This window comes from Rhinichthys klamathensis, unplaced genomic scaffold (assembly GCF_029890125.1).
Source record: "Rhinichthys klamathensis goyatoka isolate OS25496 unplaced genomic scaffold, OSU_Roscu_1.1 h1tg000800l_1, whole genome shotgun sequence".
In the NCBI taxonomy this organism is placed as follows: domain Eukaryota; kingdom Metazoa; phylum Chordata; class Actinopteri; order Cypriniformes; family Leuciscidae; genus Rhinichthys; species Rhinichthys klamathensis.
In genome coordinates, this window is record NW_026607193.1 from 261,999 (window position 1) to 284,701 (window position 22,703).

Below are 22,703 nucleotides of genomic sequence, written 5' to 3' on the forward strand. Positions count from 1 at the left end.
GCGCAATTTTTTTTTTGTTATTTAAAGAGCACGTTAGTAATATGAGCCTATAGGAGGGTCCACAACACGCGTACACTATGCTTATTACACACACTGGGACACCCAGCAGCACACAAACCAGCCAAAAATTAAAAATAAAAGGATTACAATGTAAAATATTATTATTGTGTACATAAAGATATGGTGGAATCCGGTTTGTCCTGTAGATGTTCTGCTAGCGCTTTAATCTCGCGTACGAGCAGATCCGTTTCCTCGCTAGAGAACATTCAGTTTTTCCGCTTTCAAAATCAGTCATGTAAATAGCGAATACGCCATGGCGCGAGCGCAACTGGCTATTAAAGGGAATAGGAGATGAGACTCTGATTGGTTTATTGCACGTTACGCCCCAAACACACCCATCACTCACTAAGAGAATAGGGACACTTTTAGACCATGTGCCGAGTGCGCTGACCATTTTCCCCGTCGTTAAACTAGCAAAAGTGGATTCAGACTAAGTGCACTTTAGACCATGCGCTTACATTTTTAAAATAGGGCCCAAGAACTCAAAAACACTATACAGGTACAGAATCAACTAAGCTAAACGTGATGACAACGGACAAAGAGCTGAAATGAACACAGAGCTTAAATACACCCACTCTAAAATTAGCTGGATTCTTTTTTATCCAGACTGCTGGGTTCTGCATGTTGGGTCATTTTGTTGAGTTATTTTCAAACTGTTGGGTAGTTGTGTGTGTAACCCACTGCTGGGTTAAATTTCACTGAAAGTAGAAATGATGCACCCCCTCATAAACTACCCAGCCTGCTGGGTTATAGTAAGTAACCCACTGCTGGTTTGCCAAACTTGATTAAACTGGATTTGTAACTGCCATTTTTTCTTATGTCCTGAGATAAATTACTGATAGCCTAAATAAATAAATAGCATTTACTGCAAGGAAATTAAAATAACCATTAATTAGGTAAAATTAGCCCAGCATTTAGTAAAAAAAGCAGAATTTTGGGCTAAATTGTTCAACCCAACCAGATGGGTTAAAATGTGTAACCCACTGCGTTGGGTTACTTTAACCCAGCATGTGTTCTGTCCCATATTTAGCCATCGCTGGGTTGCCAAATTGGTTGTTTTTGACCCAGCCATTTTTAGAGTGCTGAAACAATGCGCTTACATTTTTAAAATAGGGCCCAAGAACTCAAAAACACTATACAGGAACAGAATCAACTAAGCTAAATGTGATGACAACGGACAAAGAGCTGAAATGAACACAGAGCTTAAATACACCCACTCTAAAATTTGCTGGATTATTTTTTTTATCCAGACTGCTGGGTTCTGCATGTTGGGTCATTTTGTTGAGTTATTTTCAAACTGTTGGGTAGTTGTGTGTAACCCACTCCTGGGTTAAATTTCACTGAAAGTAGAAATGATGCACCCCCTCATAAACTACCCAGCCTGCTGGGTTATAGTAAGTAACCCACTGCTGGTTTGCCAAACTTGATTAAACTGGATTTGTAACTGCCATTTTGTCTTATGTCCTGAGATAAATTACTGATAGCCTAAATAAATAAATAGCATTTACTGCAAGGAAATTAAAATAACCATTAATTAGGTAAAAATTAGCCCCGCATCAGAGACTATTTGCCCGCATTTAGTCAGAAAACACTAATTAACCTATGAGTAACCATAGTAACTAACGAACACAGATCTAGAAACAGTGAAAACTAAAGTCAAAGTCAAACTCAAGCAAACGCAGACAACCCTGACTTCCATGGTATTTTTTTTTTCATAAAAGACAAAAGTATTACAGGAATACTGGATTCTAAACAACAAAGAAATGCAATAATTTATCAAGACCTTGAAGCAGAAAAATAACATGTTTTAGTCGCAAAACATTTGTTAATGGAAGCACTGTCATTTCGCAATAGTTTTTTTGTCAATATTTAGAAAATATTGCAAATCTGTATTGGAAACCAGGCTACTGATGGTGCTGTGTTGGGTCACTGTGTTGGGTCACCACTTGATGTAAAACCACTTGAAGCAGAATCAGAGGAGAACCACTGACAGAGAGCATTTTTCTGGCCCATTAGTCTTAAGATAGACACCCAAAAGCGTGCTGTAAAGTGCTCGGGTAACACTTTATTTATTATACTAACTTATAAATAAATGTCAACTTATTCTACTAACCCGAACCTTGACCTAACAGTCTACTAATACTCTAATGAGAGTTAGTTGACATGTAGTTGTAAAGTTGCTTATAGTTAGTAGAATGTCTAAAATGGACCATCGAAATAAATTATATACTGTGTACACTCACCTAAAGGATTATTAGGAACACCATACTAATACTGTGTTTGACCCCCTTACGCCTTCAGAACTGCCTTAATTCTACGTGGCATTGATTCAACAAGGTGCTGAAAGCATTCTTTAGAAATGTTGGCCCATATTGATAGGATAGCATCTTGCAGTTGATGGAGATTTGTGGGATGCACATCCAGGGCACGAAGCTCCCGTTCCACCACATCCCAAAGATGCTCTATTGGGTTGAGATCTGGTGACTGTGGGGGCCATTTTAGTACAGTGAACTCAATTGTCATGTTCAAGAAACCAATTTGAAATGATTCGAGCTTTGTGACATGGTGCATTATCCTGCTGGAAGTAGCCATCAGAGGATGGGTACATGGTGGCCATAAAGGGATGGACATGGTCAGAAACAATGCTCAGGTAGGCCGTGGCATTTAAACGATGCCCAACTGGCACTAAGGGGCCTAAAGTGTGCCAAGAAAACATCCCCCACACCATTACACCACCACCACCAGCCTGCACAGTGGTAACAAGGCATGATGGATCCATGTTCACATTCTGTTTACGCCAAATTCTGACTCTAACATCTGAATGTCTCAACAGAAATCGAGACTCATCAGACCAGGCGACATTTTTCCAGTCTTCAACTGTCCAATTTTGGTGAGCTCTTGCAAATTGTAGCCTCTTTTTCCTATTTGTAGTGGAGATGAGTGGTACCCGGTGGGGTCTTCTGCTGTTGTAGCCCATCCACCTCAAGGTTGTGCGTGTTGTGGCTTCACAAATGCTTTGCTGCATACCTCGGTTGTAACGAGTGGTTATTTCAGTCAAAGTTGCTCTTCTATCAGCTTGAATCAGTCGGCCCATTCTCCTCTGACCTCTAGCATCAACAAGGCATTTTCTCCCACAGGACTGCCGCATACTGGATGTTTTTCCCTTTTCACACCATTCTTTGTAAACCCTAGAAATGGTTGTGCGTGAAAATCCCAGTAACTGAGCAGATTGTGAAATACTCAGACCGGCCCGTCTGGCACCAACAACCATACCACGCTCAAAATTGCTTAAATCACCTTTCTTTCCCATTCTGACATTCAGTTTGGAGTTCAGGAGATTGTCTTGACCAGGACCACACCCCTAAATGCATTGAAGCAACTGCCATGTGATTGGTTGATTAGATAATTGCATTAATGAGAAATTGAACAGGTGTTCCTAATAATCCTTTAGGTGAGTGTATATAAACGTTCAACAACGTCAACTGACAACAAAATGCTGACAAACAAACTTCTTAATCTTAAAAGTTTTGGGGAAATATTCTGGGGTGAATTAACCCTCCTCAAAACTTGGATAGAAATATTGGAGCAGCAAAGCCACATTCAATTTGTGCGGTTCCTACGGACACGCTGTGTCTGCATTGGGGTTTAATTCAGAGACAGGCGGAGTCTGTGCTGTGATAGGATCTGTGTTTGTCTCAGATTAAAGGCCAGCTGTCCCTCTGTAAAGGCACAGAGACATGCTGCTTCAAAAGAGACAACTGTCATTCAAGCAGACATCACAATTACCCAGCGCAGAGCTTCAGGCTTTGAAATAGAAATGAGTTACTTACAGGTGCTGCTGGTTTCTGCCAAAGCCTTCTTTTATCTATGAATATAGTTTCCTCTAAATGCAAAACAAGAACACCAGGTACTATTTATAACGGCGTTATACAATTATAATTATATAGAGAAATAAATACAAATTAGGGATGCATTTGGTATTGACCAAAACTGTTATATCAGCCATCATATTGGTTATCAAAATGAATTATTTGACATATAATTAGTATATATATATATAAATATATATAACATTTTCTTTCGTAAAATATGCCTGTAGTATTGTTTGCTGGATCTCTGAATATGATGGTAATTTTATGCTTTAAAACAGTAAATATATTGCAATGTCACGGTTGGTTTTGGGTTTTGTTTGTGTTCATGACTTTTATTTTGTAATTCATGCTCTTTGTTCTGCTTCCTGTTTGTCATGTGCTTACCTTGCTTCTCATGTGTCTTGCAATCATGTAAAAATTAAATTAATTTTCTTTGAAAAAAATGTATCTTTAAAATGCATCTTAATACAATTACATCTTCACTAAATAAGAAAGTAGAACGTCTTCAATTTGTAAGGACTTTAATTTTGTACATTGTAACTGATGTATAGATTAATATCTTACCCTCATGTTCTTTTTCTCTATTTTTTTTGTGTGTTTTTTTTGTTTTTTTTTGTTTTTCAGCTCTTGGTTAACTCTTCGTTTCTCATGCAAAATATTTCATAAAAATTATACGATTGGAGTGTTTTGGGAACCAAATTTGTGTTGTCATATCAGTTCATTATCTATTTCACATTCAGATAAAGTTTAATGATGATGTAATGATAATGTAAAATGTTGGAGACATGTACAGCTGACGATTTAAAACGTTTCAAAAGCTCAAAGAAACAATCTAGAAACTTTTGTTTTAAATCTCCTACGTGTGTTTATGTGTAACCTGGTGTGGGTGGGATGTGAACATGGCCATCCTGCCCATCCCAAAATACACACACACACACACACACACACACAGTGTCTCTCTAATTTCCTGTTAGTCAGCTTTCTCTGCATCCCACCCAGTGATCATCCCACACACACACACACACACACACACAAACCCATATAAAAAAATATATATATAAAAAAAAACACACCTCTCGTTCCCAGCAGACGTGATTAAAATCTATAATTGTACAAAGGAAAGGAGACATACATCTTTTGAGCAGTCATTCCCTATTTTGTTTTGACTCTATACAACTTTAAAATCATGGACAAAAGTATTTTTCTTGCTGTTTTGTAATAAAAGAGTTTAATCTAGACATCGATTCTATCATTCATAATAATAAAAACACCCTCCCAGTTCACCCAGAAAATTTAATGGAAACCAAACTGCAAAAACAACACACGATATCACAGCCATGAGCTCATTAACATATGACCACACACACATTTACATATCAACACCTATTCAGTATTCAGATGTCAGCCTTGTGAAAAAGAAGTACACTTTAACAAAAATGAAAAGAAAATGATGTATTATGGTAAAGTAAAATATATTTGAATGTGATTTCTGTCATGTTTTAAACTGTAATTGCACATTTGTAATGATGTTGCTGCGATTTAGTACATTTAAAATATATAAACTTTAAATGTAAAACTGGATAACTCACTACAGTTAAAATTACTTAAAAAATTATCATGATTTTAACGGTAAAAGACTGTAAAAATGCTACAGTGCAAAACTGTTAATAGGTTAACAGAAAGTTTCCTTACTATATACGGTAAATAACTGTGATAGAACTGTACATTTAATGTAATTTTACTGTAAAATACCGTTAAATTTACAGTTTTTGGAAGTGAAAAGAACAACTCATTGTATAATTTACAGTGAAAAAACATAAATTGACATTCCCACAATTCCCTGCGTGACACTTCACATTTTATGTATTTTTGTTGAAATAACTGTTTCTTCTTAGTTTTCTTAGTTCTTTTCTTATCAGTTATGTACATTAGAGTTTTATGTTACATTTAATGTTGTTAAATTAATGTTTATTGCATTTTTAAATTTCATGAGTTACCATGATGCTGTTTAGTGTTTGTGCGAATGACACTGTGCAGCTTCTATATATTAGTACTAACTTTCTCGTGGAAGAGCTGCTTGTGATGAGCTTTGATTTATCATGTGACATTCATGATTGTTGATTGTCAGTGTATTACAATGGTAAAAAACAGATATTAATACATAAATAGGTTGGTAAATTAACATTATATCAGATAATGAAATACGGTTTATTACTGTAAATTTTAAGTTAAGTCAGTAAAACCAATAACGTCTGTACCATATTTTTGACGGTAAAGTTTTGGCAACCACAGCTGCCGGTATTTTACCGTAAAAATGGCATTTTATTTTTTTACAGATAGTACTTTACATGCGATTTAGTATGAGACATCAAACACATCAAAATAAGTGCACTTCTTCAAAGCATGACAAAATATTATTAAGGATCTAAATGATATTATTAAGGATCTGCTCCTTTTTTAAGTTATGTATAGGTTGGTGCAGACCTGAATCTTTGAATCTTTACCACAATCATGTAAGTTATCTTAAACCACAGTCAGGAACACCACTGTGTTACCGTAATTCTGCCTAAAATCAGAGATGCTAGCCATATTTCTTAATATTAAATGACTTGTAAAATGTTACACACCTCAGACTCTTTAATAACCGGCTAGTTTTCACTTACAATCGTATCTTCCGTGATGCTTTATGCAAAATTGACTTGATAAAACTTAAAACTTAAATCTCTTTTTTAGTTCTATTGCCCGCGCATCAATTTTCATTTATACTTTTTTTGAGAAACACTAACTCTTGCTTAGAACAAAACTGACATGTACAGGTGAAACTCGAAAAATTTGAATATGGTGCAAAAGTTCATTTATTTCAGTAATTCAACTTAAAAGGTGAAACTAATATATTATATAGACTCATTACATGCAAAGTGAGATATTTCAAGCCCTTTATTTGTTATAATTGTGATGATTATGGCTTACAGCTTATGAAAACCCCAAATTCAAAATTAGAATATTGCTGTATAAGCCATAATCATCAAAAATTATAACAAATAAAGGGCTTGAAATATCTCACTTTGCATGTAATGAGTCTATATAATATATTAGTTTCACCCTTTAAGTTGAATTACTGAAATAAATGAACTTTTGCACCATATTCAAATTTTTCGAGTTTTACCTGTATATCTCTTAATTAAACGCTCAGATGTATGCCACTGATACACGCGCTAGACAACACTATAAATACAGTAAATCTGGACCTGAACCCGGAGAATCACTCGTATCATCGTTTTATATCACTCATAAAACTGTCTCTAGGGTAAAGCACTAAGATATGATAGACATAACAGTGCGACTCTCTGTAAAGCTGCTTTGAAATGATGCATATCGTGAAAAGTGCTACAAATAAATCTGACCATAAACACAGTCAGCCAGACACAAAAATGATGAGATAAGAATCACCTTGGAGTAGGTCTTCCGCTGGTCCTCTCAGTTCCCACACACACACACACACACACACACACTGCAGAGGGACAGTCCCTCTCAGGGGAAACTCTGTGTCTCCGTCTCTCTTCCTTCACTCTCTTTGTGTTTCTTCCCCCTGTCTTCCTCTCCTTCTGCTCCAGCTCGAGGCTGCTCTGTCCTTCTCTGACCCGCTCCAGTAAAAGCTTCCCATCAGGCACAGAGTTTCGGATTGCCCACGGGCCAGAAAGAACTAAATGAGAGAATGAAAGACTACGACAGAAATAAACTCGCGGCCCTAAAGAGCAGAAGTGCTGATAGAAGAGCTTCATTCTTCTTCTGTTGCTGCTTATGGGGAAGTGAGTGATAGACAATTCCTTCAGTATGAGTTCTGGGAATTAAGTACAACTCCGTACATAAAAGATACAGAAATGATGTATTTCTAGATGTTCTCCAGCTTTTTGACTCCAAGGCTCCCCATTATCCATGACACCATTCAAAGCCATGTAGACTGAGATATTTCTGGTGCGTCTGCTGTAATAACAAAGCTCCTTTTTTCCAACCAACTAGGAGTGGCAATATATTACAATTAAAATATATATGTTGCAGAATTTCCAAGAACAAAATGTTTTTCAGAGTTCTTTACAAGCAATGAATTTACACTTTTCTGGTGGTCTGTGATTGATTACGGATTAAGACTGAATTTTGTTTTAGTGAACATCTTGATTTTTAGTTGTTTAGCTTATTTTCAACCCTCTTGTGGCAGGGCCGGCCTGAGGCATAAGCGAACTAAGCAGCTGCTTGGGGCCCTTGGCCACCAGGGGGCCCCCCAATCGAGTCGAAAAATCGAAAAAAAAAATTTTAGATAACTTAAACAAGTGACATAAATGAATGAATTAATATGAATGAATGAATAATTAAAGACAAAAAAAATCTGATTTCATGATCAATATAGCCTACCTCCCTACTAGTACAACTGCTGCTGTGTCTGCCAGCGTTTAAGTCATGCGCATAATCGACACCTCGCGCGTGCATAGACAATTCGTGCGCAACTGCGCATAGTCGAGGACTCGCGGTAATGTCAAGGCATGTCACAAAAAAGGACGAATCCCTCTGGTGCCGAAAATAGAACGAAGAAAATGACACAGGAGGAGAAAAAAAGAGCAAGATAAAAGTATGTTTGCATGACTACTTATGGTATGTTTTGTGCAGCAATTGACCCATTCCTATCTACGGCAAGCCCCGAGGGGAAAAATACATTGCATACACACGTATACAACGATCGCCAGTACATCATTACCGGTATTATAGTAACAGACTTTGTTGGATTCTGTCATGTACAATCTAACAAAGTCTGTTACAATAATATTAATTTAAAAAAAAAGAAGATTTTGTGGACCGTTACACTGTATTGAGACAGTTGAGAAATAATAATATTTTTTTTTACAGTTTTCAACAATAATTGTCATTGTTAAACCCTTGCTCTTATTATGTTTTTGATTTCTCAGTTTTCTCAAGAGTTAGTAAAAGAGTAAAGGAAAAGTTAAAAAAAAATATTTTAGTAGGCTATCTATTTTTATTAAGTATTTATTTTGTATTTATACATAACCTCACTGTATTAATTTATAATGTATCATTATTGCGTGACATGATTTGTGTCAATAATCGTCAAGCACAGGTGACACCGTGTAGTGGGAGGGGCCCCCAAATCAAATTCTGCTTAGGGCCCCCAAAAGGTTCGGCCCGGCTCCAGGGGCGTAATTTATGGGGGGGTTGGGGGGGGAGATAACCCCCCCCAATATTTATACCATGATCACATGAAAAATATGCAGAACAATTTTTTTAAACTATATTAAACATTACAACCCCCCCAATGTTCAAACCAAATCTACGCCCTTGGCCGGCTCTGTCTTGTGGTCTTTAAAACTGGTCTCCTGGCCCTGGGTGAACCACTGCACTTCTTAGAGGATGACTTCCAAATATTAAGATCACACTGTCCCCTGCTGGCTAAAAGTGATAAAGCAGCTAAAACACATTCTCTTTTTTTTTTTTTTTTCAGAAGTTGTCCCAGTCTGGAAATTGACCTTAGGACAGATGAATGAGTGACAGCCCAAATAGCCAATCAAATCACTGCACTGAGCTGTTCTGTGATGTTTTATCTATTAAATAAAAACAGTGTACGTATAAAGCTTGTCTGTTTGGACAGTCTTCATTACCACTAGATGAACTTAGGCAGGAGTTTTATCAAAGTCAGAAAACATTTAGAAATGTTTATGACAACTGCCATTAGGTGTCAAATATGACATTAGGCAAATATGACATTGTTTGAGATGTCTTTGTTATGACACCTTGACATAAACCAATACATCATAACATATCAGTGTCTTTGTCATGACAACTTGACATTACTAGACAACACAATCTGTCATAAATATGTCATAAACATGACATAGCAGATTAATGATCAAACATAAGAGACCACTTAGCTTTATTGGTTAACATTACATTAAACTGTCAGGTGGTTGGTTTTGACATTGGCTGTCATGAGGCCATTATAACATTTTAATGACAAATTCAATTTGTACCACTGTCGTTGAGGTCAAGAAAAATATTCATGACACAGTTATAATGGCCTTATGACAGCCAATGTCAAAACCAACCACCTGACAGTTTAATGTAATGTTAACCCATAAAGCTAAGTTTGATAATTAATCTGCTATGTCATGTTTATGACAGGTTGTGTTGTCTTAGTAATGTCAAGTTTTCATTACCAAGACACTGACAGGTTATGATGTATTGGTTTATGTCAAGGTGTCATAACAAAGACATCTCAAACAATGTCATATTTGCATTAAAAATGTCATAACTGAGCGAATGACACTTAATGACAGTTGTCACAAACATGCATAAACCCTCCTTCATATTCATGACATGTGTCATGTCATGATTATGAAGGTGTCATGTCAGTCTTATGCACACCCCTTCAAGTAAAGTGTTACCGTACTTAATTATAATTTTAACTGTAGTGTATTATTCTATATTACATTTAAACTTACTATATTTTAAATGTACTATTGTTTGCAACTTCATCATTGCAAATGTGTAATTACAAATAGACAATAGAATTATGAAATGACATATAAAGATGTACTTATGTCCTAATTAAGTGGGTCAAAAACACTCTAAGGTTCAACGAATTGCATTTAATACAAATGTAAAATATAAGACATTTTCACTTAATTGCAATTAACATGTTTAATTTTATATTCTTATAAAGTATATTATTTCCATTTCCTTTTTAAAACTATGCTAAACTGTAGTTTTGTTTTCAAACAGGTGTTAATCTGGCAGTGTAAAAAAAACTTTCGAGACAAACACAAAATAACTCTTCTAAAGTTATTCCTTCTCAATAAAACCTAAACACAAAGCAGATTACATCAAACTTTCTGATATGATTATGTAGCATATATTGTCAGTAGACTGGCATACCTCCCACAGGGTCCTAAACTCCCTCTGCTCAATCCGCAGTAGTTCACTGAACTCCCGGGTGACAATGGTGGCGTGCCGTGGCGTGTTGTCCAGAATGGACTCCCCGAAAGCTGTGCCGATGCCCAATGTACAGATGGTGACAGCATCCTTAACGTGAGGAAGAACACGGGTCAGTGCACAACTCTTTCAGAGAGGAGAGGAATCATATAAGCATCTGAGATGTTCCCGATTGAGAGTCTGTTGTACCTCCACTTAGATTCAGGCCTGACACACACAGAGAAAGAGAGAGGTCAGCTCATTAGTCTCTCAGGTTTGTAATGTACTGTAAGACGCAGCTCTGTTAGGACTTGCTCTAGTTTTCTCCTGAAGTCTATAATAAGCACTTCCACTGTGAGCCGCTGAATAATGTACGTTCATAATAGTTTTCACTGTGGGAGAGTTTAACGATTCTGGATCCGATTCAGATTCTAACAACTGAAACACCTTTTGTGAATCCATAACATTTGTTTTGCTTTTGAACAAAGAAATGTATTGTCCACACACTGATATATATTGCAGCTCCACAAATTTATTTTCAAGTAAGCTATGCTTTAGTTTGTCTTGTATCTAAATATATATTTTACAGATGAGAGTCTAAGTCTAAGGAGGCCTGTTAATGTGATATATTACAGTTGTGTGAATTACACACGTTTATGTTAATCCATGATGATTAAACTAGTGGACACATGAGCAAGCATCTATTATCAAGTCAAATTTATTTGTATAGCACTTTTCACAATACAAACTGTTTCAAAGCAGATTTCCATGATGTTAATGTTTAAAATTTTTACAGTTGGATATACTTATATATATATACACACTCACCTAAAGGAGTATTAGGGACACCTGTTCAATTTCTCATTAATGCAATTATCTAAACAACCAATCACATGGCAGTTGCTTCAATGCATTTAGGGGTGTGGTCCTGGTCAAGACAATCTCCTGAACTCCAAACTGAATGTCAGAATGGGAAAGAAAGGTGATTTAAGCAATTTTGAGCGTGGCATGGTTGCTGGTGCCAGACGGGCCGGTCTTAAGCAAAGAGCAACTTTGACTGAATAACCACTCGTTACAACCGAGGTATGCAGCAAAAACATTTGTGAAGCCACAACACGCACAACCTTGAGGCGGATGGGCTACAACAGCAGAAGACCCCACCGGCTACCACTCATCTCCACTACAAATAGGAAAAAGAGGCTACAATTTGCAAGAGCTCACCAAAATTGGACAGTTGAAGACTGGAAAAATGTTGCCTGGTCTGATGAGTCTCGATTTCTGTTGAGACATTCAGATGGTAGAGTCAGAATTTGGCGTAAACAGAATGAGAACATGGATCCATCATGCCTTGTTACCACTGTGCAGGCTGGTGGTGGTGGTGTAATGGTGTGGGGGATGTTTTCTTGGCACACTTTAGGCCCCTTAGTGCCAATTGGGCATCGTTTAAATGCCACGGCCTACCTGAGCATTGTTTCTGACCATGTCCATCCCTTTATGGCCACCATGTACCCATCCTCTGATGGCTACTTCCAGCAGGATAATGCACCATGTCACAAAGCTCGAATCATTTCAAATTGGTTTCTTGAACATGACAATGAGTTCACTGTACTAAACTGGCCCCCACAGTCACCAGATCTCAACCCAATAGAGCATCTTTGGGATGTGGTGGAACGGGAGCTTCGTGCCCTGGATGTGCATCCCACAAATCTCCATCAACTGCAAGATGCTATCCTATCAATATGGGCCAACATTTCCAAAGAATACTTTCAGCACCTTGTTGAATCAATGCCACGTAGAATTAAGGCAGTTCTGAAGGCGAAAGGGGGTCAAACACAGTATTAGTATGGTGTTCCTAATAATCCTTTAGGTGAGTGTATATATATGAGGACCAGGGCAATAATATAGGTCACATTTTGCAATGATACAAGCAATCAAGCAGTTGAGAATTAATGTATATACAGTATTGCTTTATGTGAGTGTATTGTATGTATGTGTCAGGGTTATGTTTAGTTCTGTTAGTTCATTTGTGTTTTAGGGGCCATATTTCACAAAACCATTTTCAACTAAAAACGGAAAACTTTTTATGCGTTTTATTCCACGATGATGTCATTTTGGGGGCCTGAAAACGCAAACCTTTAAAAACGGTTTTCAAACTGCACGTTTTTTTCAATCGTTATTTTCTCTGTGTAAACAACGAAAACACAAATTTGTGAAAACGGTGACATCATGCGTATTACAGTCTATAGGCAAGTAGTGTTTCTTTACAAAGTGACTTCGCCATATTGTGGCCTGGCAGCAGAATACAGCGTGTTTAGTTGTTTTCACGGATCCGTGTGAACTGGGCTAGTTTTGACAGCTTTGTCGTCTATACGCGAAAAACGCAAATGTTTGTTCCTGTTTGCCTGTGATCCCTGTCAATTCTTACTTACTGATTTGAGTTTCACACCTGTTCTCTTCCCGTTATATATATAACTTCAATTGCATTTGAAGAGAACGACTTACAGTCATAAAACCAATTAAAGAGTTCATGTTGGTGCCAGGCATGATGCACTCCTTTTAGATTTTTGATATTTAATAAAATAAACGGTCAAATCATGTGTAAATATTGCTATTTTTCAGTAGGCCTACCGCATGCTCTCATTTTTATTCTAATATCTACTATCTAAAAAGTGGGCATCATGCCTGACACCTACCGGTACATGAACAATTTACAGTTGGTTTTATGTCTGAAAGTCATGACTTCAAATGCTATTGAAGTTAAAAACATGTGTACCAATGTCGCATGTAACTTTAGAGACGGTCCCTAAATGTGCGAATATCGAATATCCAGTGTCAAGCCAACTTTATGCCAGTATTTCACTGGGAATCGCTTAGCACGAAACTTTGCGCGTTACATTCATATTCTGAGTCCGCTTGCCTGTTCCTATCTCTAGTACAGCCTACATCCCCAATATTGACGTATTGAGGAAATCCAGTTCTATAAAGTTAAGAAAACTAAACAACCGAGAGAAATATATGTCTACCTCAGATTTAACGTTTGTTCTGTACATCAGCATCGGGGAATAACATTATAATCTTGTTCACGGTAGAGAAAGCTGCGTACATGTGCAAAACTAACTGTGAAGACTTAAATGTAAGTAAACACAGCTTTTGTGTCTTTATCAGCTTTTCATATACATACTGTATATGAAAAGTATACAGTACAATATATATTGAATATATCAATATATATTGATATATTCAATATATATTGTAATATATCAATATATATTGACCCTTATAATCATCACAAATACTTACCGCTTGCTTCATTTCTGTAAATTCGTTTTTATGAATGAATGAACGACTCTCTCACCCGTTGCTCTAGTGTTCGTCAACAGCCGCTTGCACCTCCTGCTGGTGAGGAGGACTAACAGCTATGGAGATTATTAATCGGTAATCTACTGCTATTCCTGCCGTTCCCGGATGTCAAATGTTGAATTTTCTGTCGAATTTGAACCACTGAATTTGTGGAAGCGATAAAAATGGACCGAAAATTTGCCTGTCGAATATCATAGCTTGTATTTTTAAACAGAATGAATATTTTGGAAGAGAAACTGAAAGGTCAATATGGATTATTGAATTTTTAATAATGAAAACGTCCGTGAAATGTTTTGACTTGAAATATTCACAGCTTAAATATACAACCATGTTGAATTTCAGGCCATAAAAATGCAAGTCCTAAAAATGCAATGCATTCAATTTGCAAGCAGGGTTAATGCCAATTCAACAAGCTTTTTTGTTTCAAAAACATTTGTCATTATTTTACTTCCATATTCCTATGTTCTCCTTTGTCAATTTTGCCCTTTGTGATAGTATACTGTATCCAACATTATATATAGAGCTGTGCGATAATATAGTTAAATTTGCTACGATATAAACAATTATGAAGCCGAGATGCTGTTAGTACATATTGCTTTACGTGAGTGTACTGTATGTATCTGGGTGAGGCTGAATATACTTAAGTTATAGTAGTTGTATAATTCAATAATAATTATTATTTGTTATGGTGTTATTTGGAAACCTGTGAGGTTTTTGTTCAATTTATAACAATTTGATATAGTGACAAGCTTAATTACTATTTGGTGATGTGTCTCACTGCCACGGGTGATGCATGTAAATGACAGGGTTACATTTCTTTGATAGTTCAGAGAAAGGATGAGCTCTGTTCTCTAGCATCTAAAAGCAGAACTGAAGTGATAATGTACCTGATGGTTTGCTGTTTCTGAGACTTTGACATCCAGAGAACCAGACAGGACAGTGTACCAGTTAGTGCCGATGTCACCCTGCCTGTATACTAACACACACACACACACACACACACACACACACACACACACACACACACACACACACATAAACAAACAGAGGAGGTAGTGCTCTATTTTAGAAATGATCTTGTAACACCAATCTCAGTCAGAATGCAACCTTACAGTATTTGACTTTTCAAGTTACAGTAAATCGAAGTAATTCTGTCAACAAACATTTTTTATACCATGTGTCCATGTGTGTGTGTGTTTGACTCACATGTTATGCCTTTCTCCAGACATTCATAGAAGCCACACAGACAGATCTGCTGAAGGAGAGCAGGGTGGAACTTCTCAAAGGCCTTCACGCTTTTCAGACGGGCCAAGATAATGTCCACATCCTCCCCCGAACGCTCCTCTCGACTGACATAACACACACAAATCAAATTACAGGAATACTCTCCCCAAAATGAAAAGGTCCCATGCACCAGGAGAAGAAAAATAATAATAATTTGAGAAAACGGCCTTTAAAGAAGTGCAATTCAAATCTACAGACGGAAATAGATAAAGTACAATAAAATAAACATGTATTTTGCATGTTTTCTTTTTACTAGTCTGAACAAAAACATTATGGAAAAGCTATATTCAAAATCTCAAAACTGATCAGTGCATGAAAAAAATTATTTTTTTTTTTTTTTTTTTTTTCACACTATGGTGGAGCTGGTCTGTGTGCAAACAACACCTTTGAAATTCTGATCATAAACCAAAACCAGAGCACATATGTGCCAATACAGTGAGCTAAATTAACCTATCAAGATGTGAGACTGGGTTTATAAATGTTTAAGGGACCTCTGACTGTTGCTGTCGCCTGAAGCCGTTCAAGACCTGCAATATAGCAGGCCTGATTTATTCAGCACCAGCTCAGAGAGAGAATAAACATTATTCATGGACTGAGGAAAAACATCACAAATCAGGGAGAAACACAATATCACACAAATCATGATGTATATGTGACACAAAGCTAGTGGTGGAGTGATATGGGATTTTGATGACTAATGCTAGTGCTGACAGAGCAGGTTGAATACAGGTTGTTGGCCGAGACAGTGTAGGTACTGTTAGTAACTTTCATGTCATCAGAATGGCACTGAGATCGATCATGTGTGAATGCTTAAGGTTTAAGCAGCGTAGAGTAATGAGATATTGACAGTACCGGCTAATTAACACCTCACACACACACACAGCAAGTCAAGCATAACACTGCAGTCATAGTATGTCTTGCAAACTAAAGAGGTACAAGTTTGTGTGACCGAATCTCTAGGTTTCACTCAGATCAAAGTGACAACAACATCATCAGTCTTGCATAGTGAGAACTTTTACGATTGTCATGAAGTCATAAAGTCATAATGCAGCATATGGCAAAGAACCACCAGAAAGACACTGTTTGATCCAAATCTCAACAAAACAGTCAGCGTTTGTTTTGATGTATGTCAACAACATGATGCAGATTTTCTTGTCCTATTTATTAATTTATTAAAACATACCCTAAAAATACAATTAAACACTGACTTGAATACACCTCTTCTATGATGAGTATTAAAAAAAGAAAAATGTACAATTCATTTTGATATATCTTCTGTCAAGTTGATACAACAGTCCTAATATCATTATCGTGTTTTAGTTTTGTTTTCATGTAGGCTACTTTTAGTTTGTTTCTCATTGTTTCCTGTTTCCTTGTTTGTCATGGTTGCCAAGCATGTTTTCTGGTTGTAATATTTTATTATTGTTTGATTGATTTCACCCACCTGTTCCTCATTTAGATCATTAGTTCCTAGAGTCCTCAGTCTCAGTTGTTCTTTGTCTGATGTTGAATGTGCCTTAGCACACTGTTTTGTTGATTCTTCGTTTTGGAAGTTTTTGCTGCCAATTGATCCACTACGCTTGCCTTTCTTCTTCCTCAGCCTGAACCTTACAAGAACACCAGACCACAGAAAGGATTATCAAATGGATACAGCAGCAGCATTTCCATTCCATTTCCTTGCTCAATGGACCCAGATCCAGAGCCCAAACCAACCGCGAATAATGAGGCTGAGTCCACCACAGACCCACTGCCAGAGCCTATGCCCACAACGAATCCTCGTCCGTCCCAGAGACAAAGCCTGCTGCCCAGTCTGACCATGTGTGAGCCGATTCCTACATCCGTCCCTGTGGGGGTTTTAATGGAGCTGGATGAAGAAGTTTGTGGTCGCCTCTATCCTCCAGAATCGGAGTTTAGTCTACCTCAGTCTTGAGTGATCGATTTCCTGATGATTTCCTGTGTCCATGCCCTTCCTTTTCCGCTGGTTTCACCCAGCCCCATGAGTTCTTCAGCTTCTCTGTCTTCACCGGCCCCGCTCAGCCCTAAAGTCTTCTTTGTCGCATCTGGATCCACCCCGTTCCAAGTATTCTTCGCCACCACTGGTTCCGCCCAGCTCCAAATCTCCTTCGTCGCTGATGGTCCCGTCCAGCCTCCCACTCTCTCCTCCTCCAAGTAAGCATTTTAGTTCCTCTGTGTCAGCTCTGCTGGTCTCGTTCAGCTCCTTGGCTCCTCCGCCTACTCAGCCCAGCCAAGCTGCTATGCCTCGGACCTCCCGGTCCCCAGCTCCACCTTGGTGTGTGGATCCCCTGGCTCTGCCTCTGGCTTCCGACCCCACTACTCCAACTTGCTCCGTTGACTAGTCGGCTCCACTTTGGCTCCTCACTCCCTCAGCTCCACCTGGGACTGTCGTCCTTCTGGCTCCACCAGGCTCCCTTGTCCCTCCAGGTCCACCTTGATCAGTTGTTGCTCTACCTCCACCATGGACTTCTAAGTCTTCAGCTGGGCCTTGGTCCTCCAGCCCTTTGACTTTGTTAGGTTCCTCCTTCCATTCGCCTCCACCTCACTCCCACTTGCTATGCCTCAGTCCTTCGGCACCCTGGCTCCACCTTGGCCGCTTGTCACCGTGGCTCCGCCTTGATCTCCAGATCTTCCGGTGTTGCCTCATCTCTCGGTCCATCAGACTCCGCCTGGGTCTCCACAACTCCTCAGTCAGTCAGGCTCATGACCCCACCCTGGCTCCCTCTATTGGTTCCTTCATGGGTCATCATCCTCCTTACTGGCTCCCCGTGGTCTTGTCCACTGCCGGCTTCCCCATGGCCTCTTCTGCTATTACTCCTGCCATCATCTGTGGTCCTGTGTAGGTGTCAGGAGCCGCCTTCCGGAAGAAGGGAGTAATGTCACGTTCAGTTGTTTTTTTTATTTTGTTTTCATGGACTTTTAGTTTGTATCTCATTGTTTCCTTTATTTCCTTCCATGTTTTCATCGGTTGTCATAGTTACTTATTGTGTTTTGATTTCATCCACCTGCTCCTCATTAAGATCATTAGTTCCTGTTTTTTGTCTGATGCTGAATGTGCCTTAGCACACAATTTTATTGATTCTTTGTTTTGGATTACTTGTTTTTGTGTTTGTAAATACAGTTTTTGCAGCTAATAGACCCGCTACACACGCCTCAACTTCTTCCATAGCCTGAATGTTACAATCATAATCAAAAAAAAAGTTTATGTTAATGTTTTTGAAATGTGTCTTGTGTTCACCAGGGCTGTATTTATTTAATCAAAAATACAGTAAAAACTAAAATATTGTGAAATATTATTACAATTTGAAATAACTGTTTTCTATTGTAACATATTTTAAAATGTAATTTATTCCAATGATCAAAACTCCAGTCTTCAGTGTCACATGATCCATCAGAAATCACTCTAATTTATGCTGATTTGATGATCAAGAAACATTTATTGTTATTATCAATGTTAAAAAAACAGTTAGTTCACCCAAAAATTTAAATTCTGTCAGTAATTACTCCCCCTCATGTTGTTCCAACCCCGTAAGACTTTCGTTCATCTTTGGAACACAAATTAAGATATTTTTGATTAAATCTGAGAGCTGGATCACTCCTCCATATAGGCTTCTATTGTAATTGAAACTTGCCGAACTAAAACTTAGTACAAACATCGTTAAAATAGTCCAAGTGACTACAGTGGCTCGACCTTAAGTTTATCAAGCGACGAGAATACTTTTTGTGCGCAAAAAAACGAACAAAACTAACAACTTTATTCAACTATTCACAGTGAGTTCACGTAGTGTAACAGCGCTTCTGGGCTGTACGTCAGAACGTAGGCTCACTATTGGCCAGCATCACACTCATGTCATGACCAGCGTCGGCCATTAGTGAGCCTATGTTCTGATGTAACGCTGGGCTGTTACACTATGTGAACTAACTCGAGGCCCACACAGAAGAAAATGAATAGTTGAATAAAGTCATTCTTTTTGTTTTGTTTTGCGCACAAAAAGTAGCCTATTCTCGTCGCTTGATAAACTTGATAAATCAAAAATATCTTAATTTGTGTTCCGAAGACGAACGAAAGTCTTACGGGGTTGGAACAACATGAGGGTGAGTAATTACTGACAGAGTTTTCATTTTTGGGTGAACTAACCCTTTAATATGTTACGCCCCGTGTAGGTCAAAGGACGTAACATGAAAAAAAACTAAACAATAAGGTTTATTTTTATGGAAAAGCAAATGAAACAATGTTTATTGAATTTAACAGGTTTATAATACAACTGGGGATTTAGCTTTAGGAGCCAACAGAGCCCAAAATAACAAACAAAAAGATAACTAATACCTCTTACTGTCCTAATCCACAACAGTGTTTCCCCTAGGATTTTTTTTCAGGGGGGGGGGGGGTATTTTTATTAAGTGAAATCATGTATTATGATTAAACTTATACTTTTTTTTAAATATATGAAAAAAAAATTCACACTAATTCTGTGTTGTGTTTTTTCTGGCAATAAAATGAAATGAAAATGAAAATAAAATGAAGACATAAAACACAAATTTTAGCATTTATCATCAATTTTATCATCAATAAATCTTTTCATGTCTTACTTTTCAAGTTTTGATGATAATTTATTTGGATTAGTGTTAGTGTATTATTACATTGGGACATATCTAAATTCTAATGTACAACAGTAATATATTTCTGTCAAGTTAAACCGAACTTTTATTTTGACGGGTTGCCGTCAAAAGAAAACTATCATAATGTCATGATGATAGTTTTTCTCAAATGAAGCGGTGAAATGATCACGAAGTGACTTTCAGAGTGGATCTAGAGCCTGGAGAGGAAGTTTATGCATTTGTGTATTCATATAGGCCAAAAAACAGCGCAAGCGTCACACGTGCTTCAGTGTGTGTGTGTGTGTGTGTGTGTGTGGTAAATGAAACTGCGCGTCGGCGGCACCAGTCCTTCACACAGAACATGCAGGATTCGTATTTAAATAGTCTTTGTGTTTTAATATTCACACACACTAGTCTACATCGCGATTTGATTTCAAGTGTAGTACTGAACTGCTTTCTATTTTTTCCTCAAATTTACAAATTCCGTCGTTTTGGTAGGGGAAACACTAAAATAAAAATACAATTACTTCCCCAACTCCCTAATCCAAAACAGGCAATAAAGATCAAACAAAACCGTCTCCCTACCTCCCAAATTACTATGCAGAATTATATACAAGTATATGATCTGACAAATAAGTGCAGGGGTAATCTGGAATCTAGGTCGTTAAACAGGCGGTGGTCAATATCACAAGTATGGCAGTTCACAAGAAACAAACAAACTACTTCTTTCTCAAACAAACTCTCAAATCAACACCCCAAAATAAACACTCAACAGTCCTTGTCCACACGGACACGGGTATTTTTATAACCGGAGTTTTTCCTACAGCGTTTAAAAAAAAAAATCCCGTCCACACATGCTCGGTCTCCGTCTACATGAAAACGCAAAAACACGCTATCAAGCGCGGTCAAGAGCATGCGGCGATATAAACCTTAACCGTAAAGCGTAAAGCCACGTTGGCCAATCAGAAGCGCAAATCTAACGTCAAACACAGCGGATAACTGCGCACACTTTGACGTCGCAAGGCAAAAGCCCCGGTTTCACTGTCTACACGACAACACTGTAACCGGTGTTTCTGAAAATCCTCACCCTGGCAGGGTTTTTCAAAAATGTTCAGTTTCAGTGCGTTTTCGTGTGGACGAACGGCCGAACCGCGTAAAAAAAGTCATGGTTATAAAAATACCCGTGTCCGTGTGGACAGGGCCTTACTAATACACTCTTAAAACTAACTAGCAAAGTTAGGCAAGGCAAGGCAAGTCTAGCGAGTGAGCACAAGGCTAATGAAAGAAGTAACGAAGGAGGCTTCTATAAACGACCAGGAGTCAGCTGATCAATCAGGGCGTGGCACCAATCAGACAGCAAGAACCAATCCGCTCTTCTTCCTGGATAAAAACACCTCCCACAACAGCATAAAACACAGAAACAGACCAAAAGCGACGTAACAAATATATTTGTGGAAATTAAATAGTAGAAAAGACCACTGCAGAATCTCATGACTTTATGGCAAAGATCAAATAAATATCTGTTTAAAATATAAGATAATTTGACCTTTTTATGATGTGGCAAGATTAGTTCAAGTTGCAAAATGTCTTGTAGTGCAACGACCCAAAAACATAAGGATTTTTTTATGTACTGTAATTTATTTTAATAATGATTAAGACACATGTATGGATGTTTACTTGATGGTTACACCACATGACATTTTTAGAACAATAGAAAAAAATGTAAATGGCAAAATCATATGGAATCAATATGAATGCAAAGACTACATTTCTAAGAACTTGGCACATATTTTTTAAACTATATATATTCTTAAAAGTTTTTTTCTTTTTCTTGTATACTCTTTTCATATGTCATTGACCCTTGTCTGAAATAATAGTCCAGTCAGAAATCCATAAAACAATATTTTGGTGTTAATCAGTAGAAGCTTTTATCCAAAGCGACTTACAAATGAGGAGAACAATAGAAACAGTTCAACCAACAATATAGTGGCATTTAAATATAAAAGTTAAAAGTTAAACATTTTAAATATAAGGTTAGTCTAAGCTTAAAATTAGATGTCCTTTTTTTTCTACTAAAAAGCACATGTCCACTTAAAGGTCAGACACACCTGTGCAAACAATAAGCTACGTATGTGAGCATGTGCCAGTGTGTGTCTGCGGGTGTTTAACAGGGACTAAAAATCCATTTACTATGCAAACAGTTCTACATCAAAACCTAAAAAAACACTGTAAACATGACCAAAAACACGTTTAACCCAAAGGTTTCATCGGAACAACACAGTTTCAGATTCTCTCCTAACCCAAAATATAATGTTTTGCTAAAGTTCCCATTAAGTTATGAAAACGTTATTTCTGAATGTTCTCCGAACATTCAAAACATCTTTAACAGTGTAGTTAGATTAGTGTACTAATTACTCTCTCTAAAAAGTATTGGATTGCTTTTCCCCATTTACTTTCTAAATCCCATATCAACCTCGACCATTTAAACAACAGACACGAAACTGCACTTTTGATTCTTTCAAAGAAACAATCTACAAT

The 22,703-nt window shown here is 37.6% G+C and overlaps 1 protein-coding gene across 2 annotated transcripts in view; it reads right to left on the reverse strand.

Annotated features, from left to right (window-relative positions):
• The window catches only part of rapgef4a (Rap guanine nucleotide exchange factor 4a), a 117,213-nt gene that overhangs the window by 90,346 nt on the left and 4,164 nt on the right, over nucleotides 1-22,703 (reverse strand). For both annotated transcript variants that reach the window (XM_056243481.1, XM_056243480.1), the window contains exons 2-4: nucleotides 15,474-15,616; nucleotides 15,155-15,243; nucleotides 10,872-11,018 (exon numbers count right to left, since the gene is read on the reverse strand). In XM_056243481.1, the coding sequence (XP_056099456.1) occupies nucleotides 10,872-11,018; nucleotides 15,155-15,243; nucleotides 15,474-15,616 (379 nt within the window). The remainder of the gene's footprint in view (nucleotides 1-10,871; nucleotides 11,019-15,154; nucleotides 15,244-15,473; nucleotides 15,617-22,703) is intronic.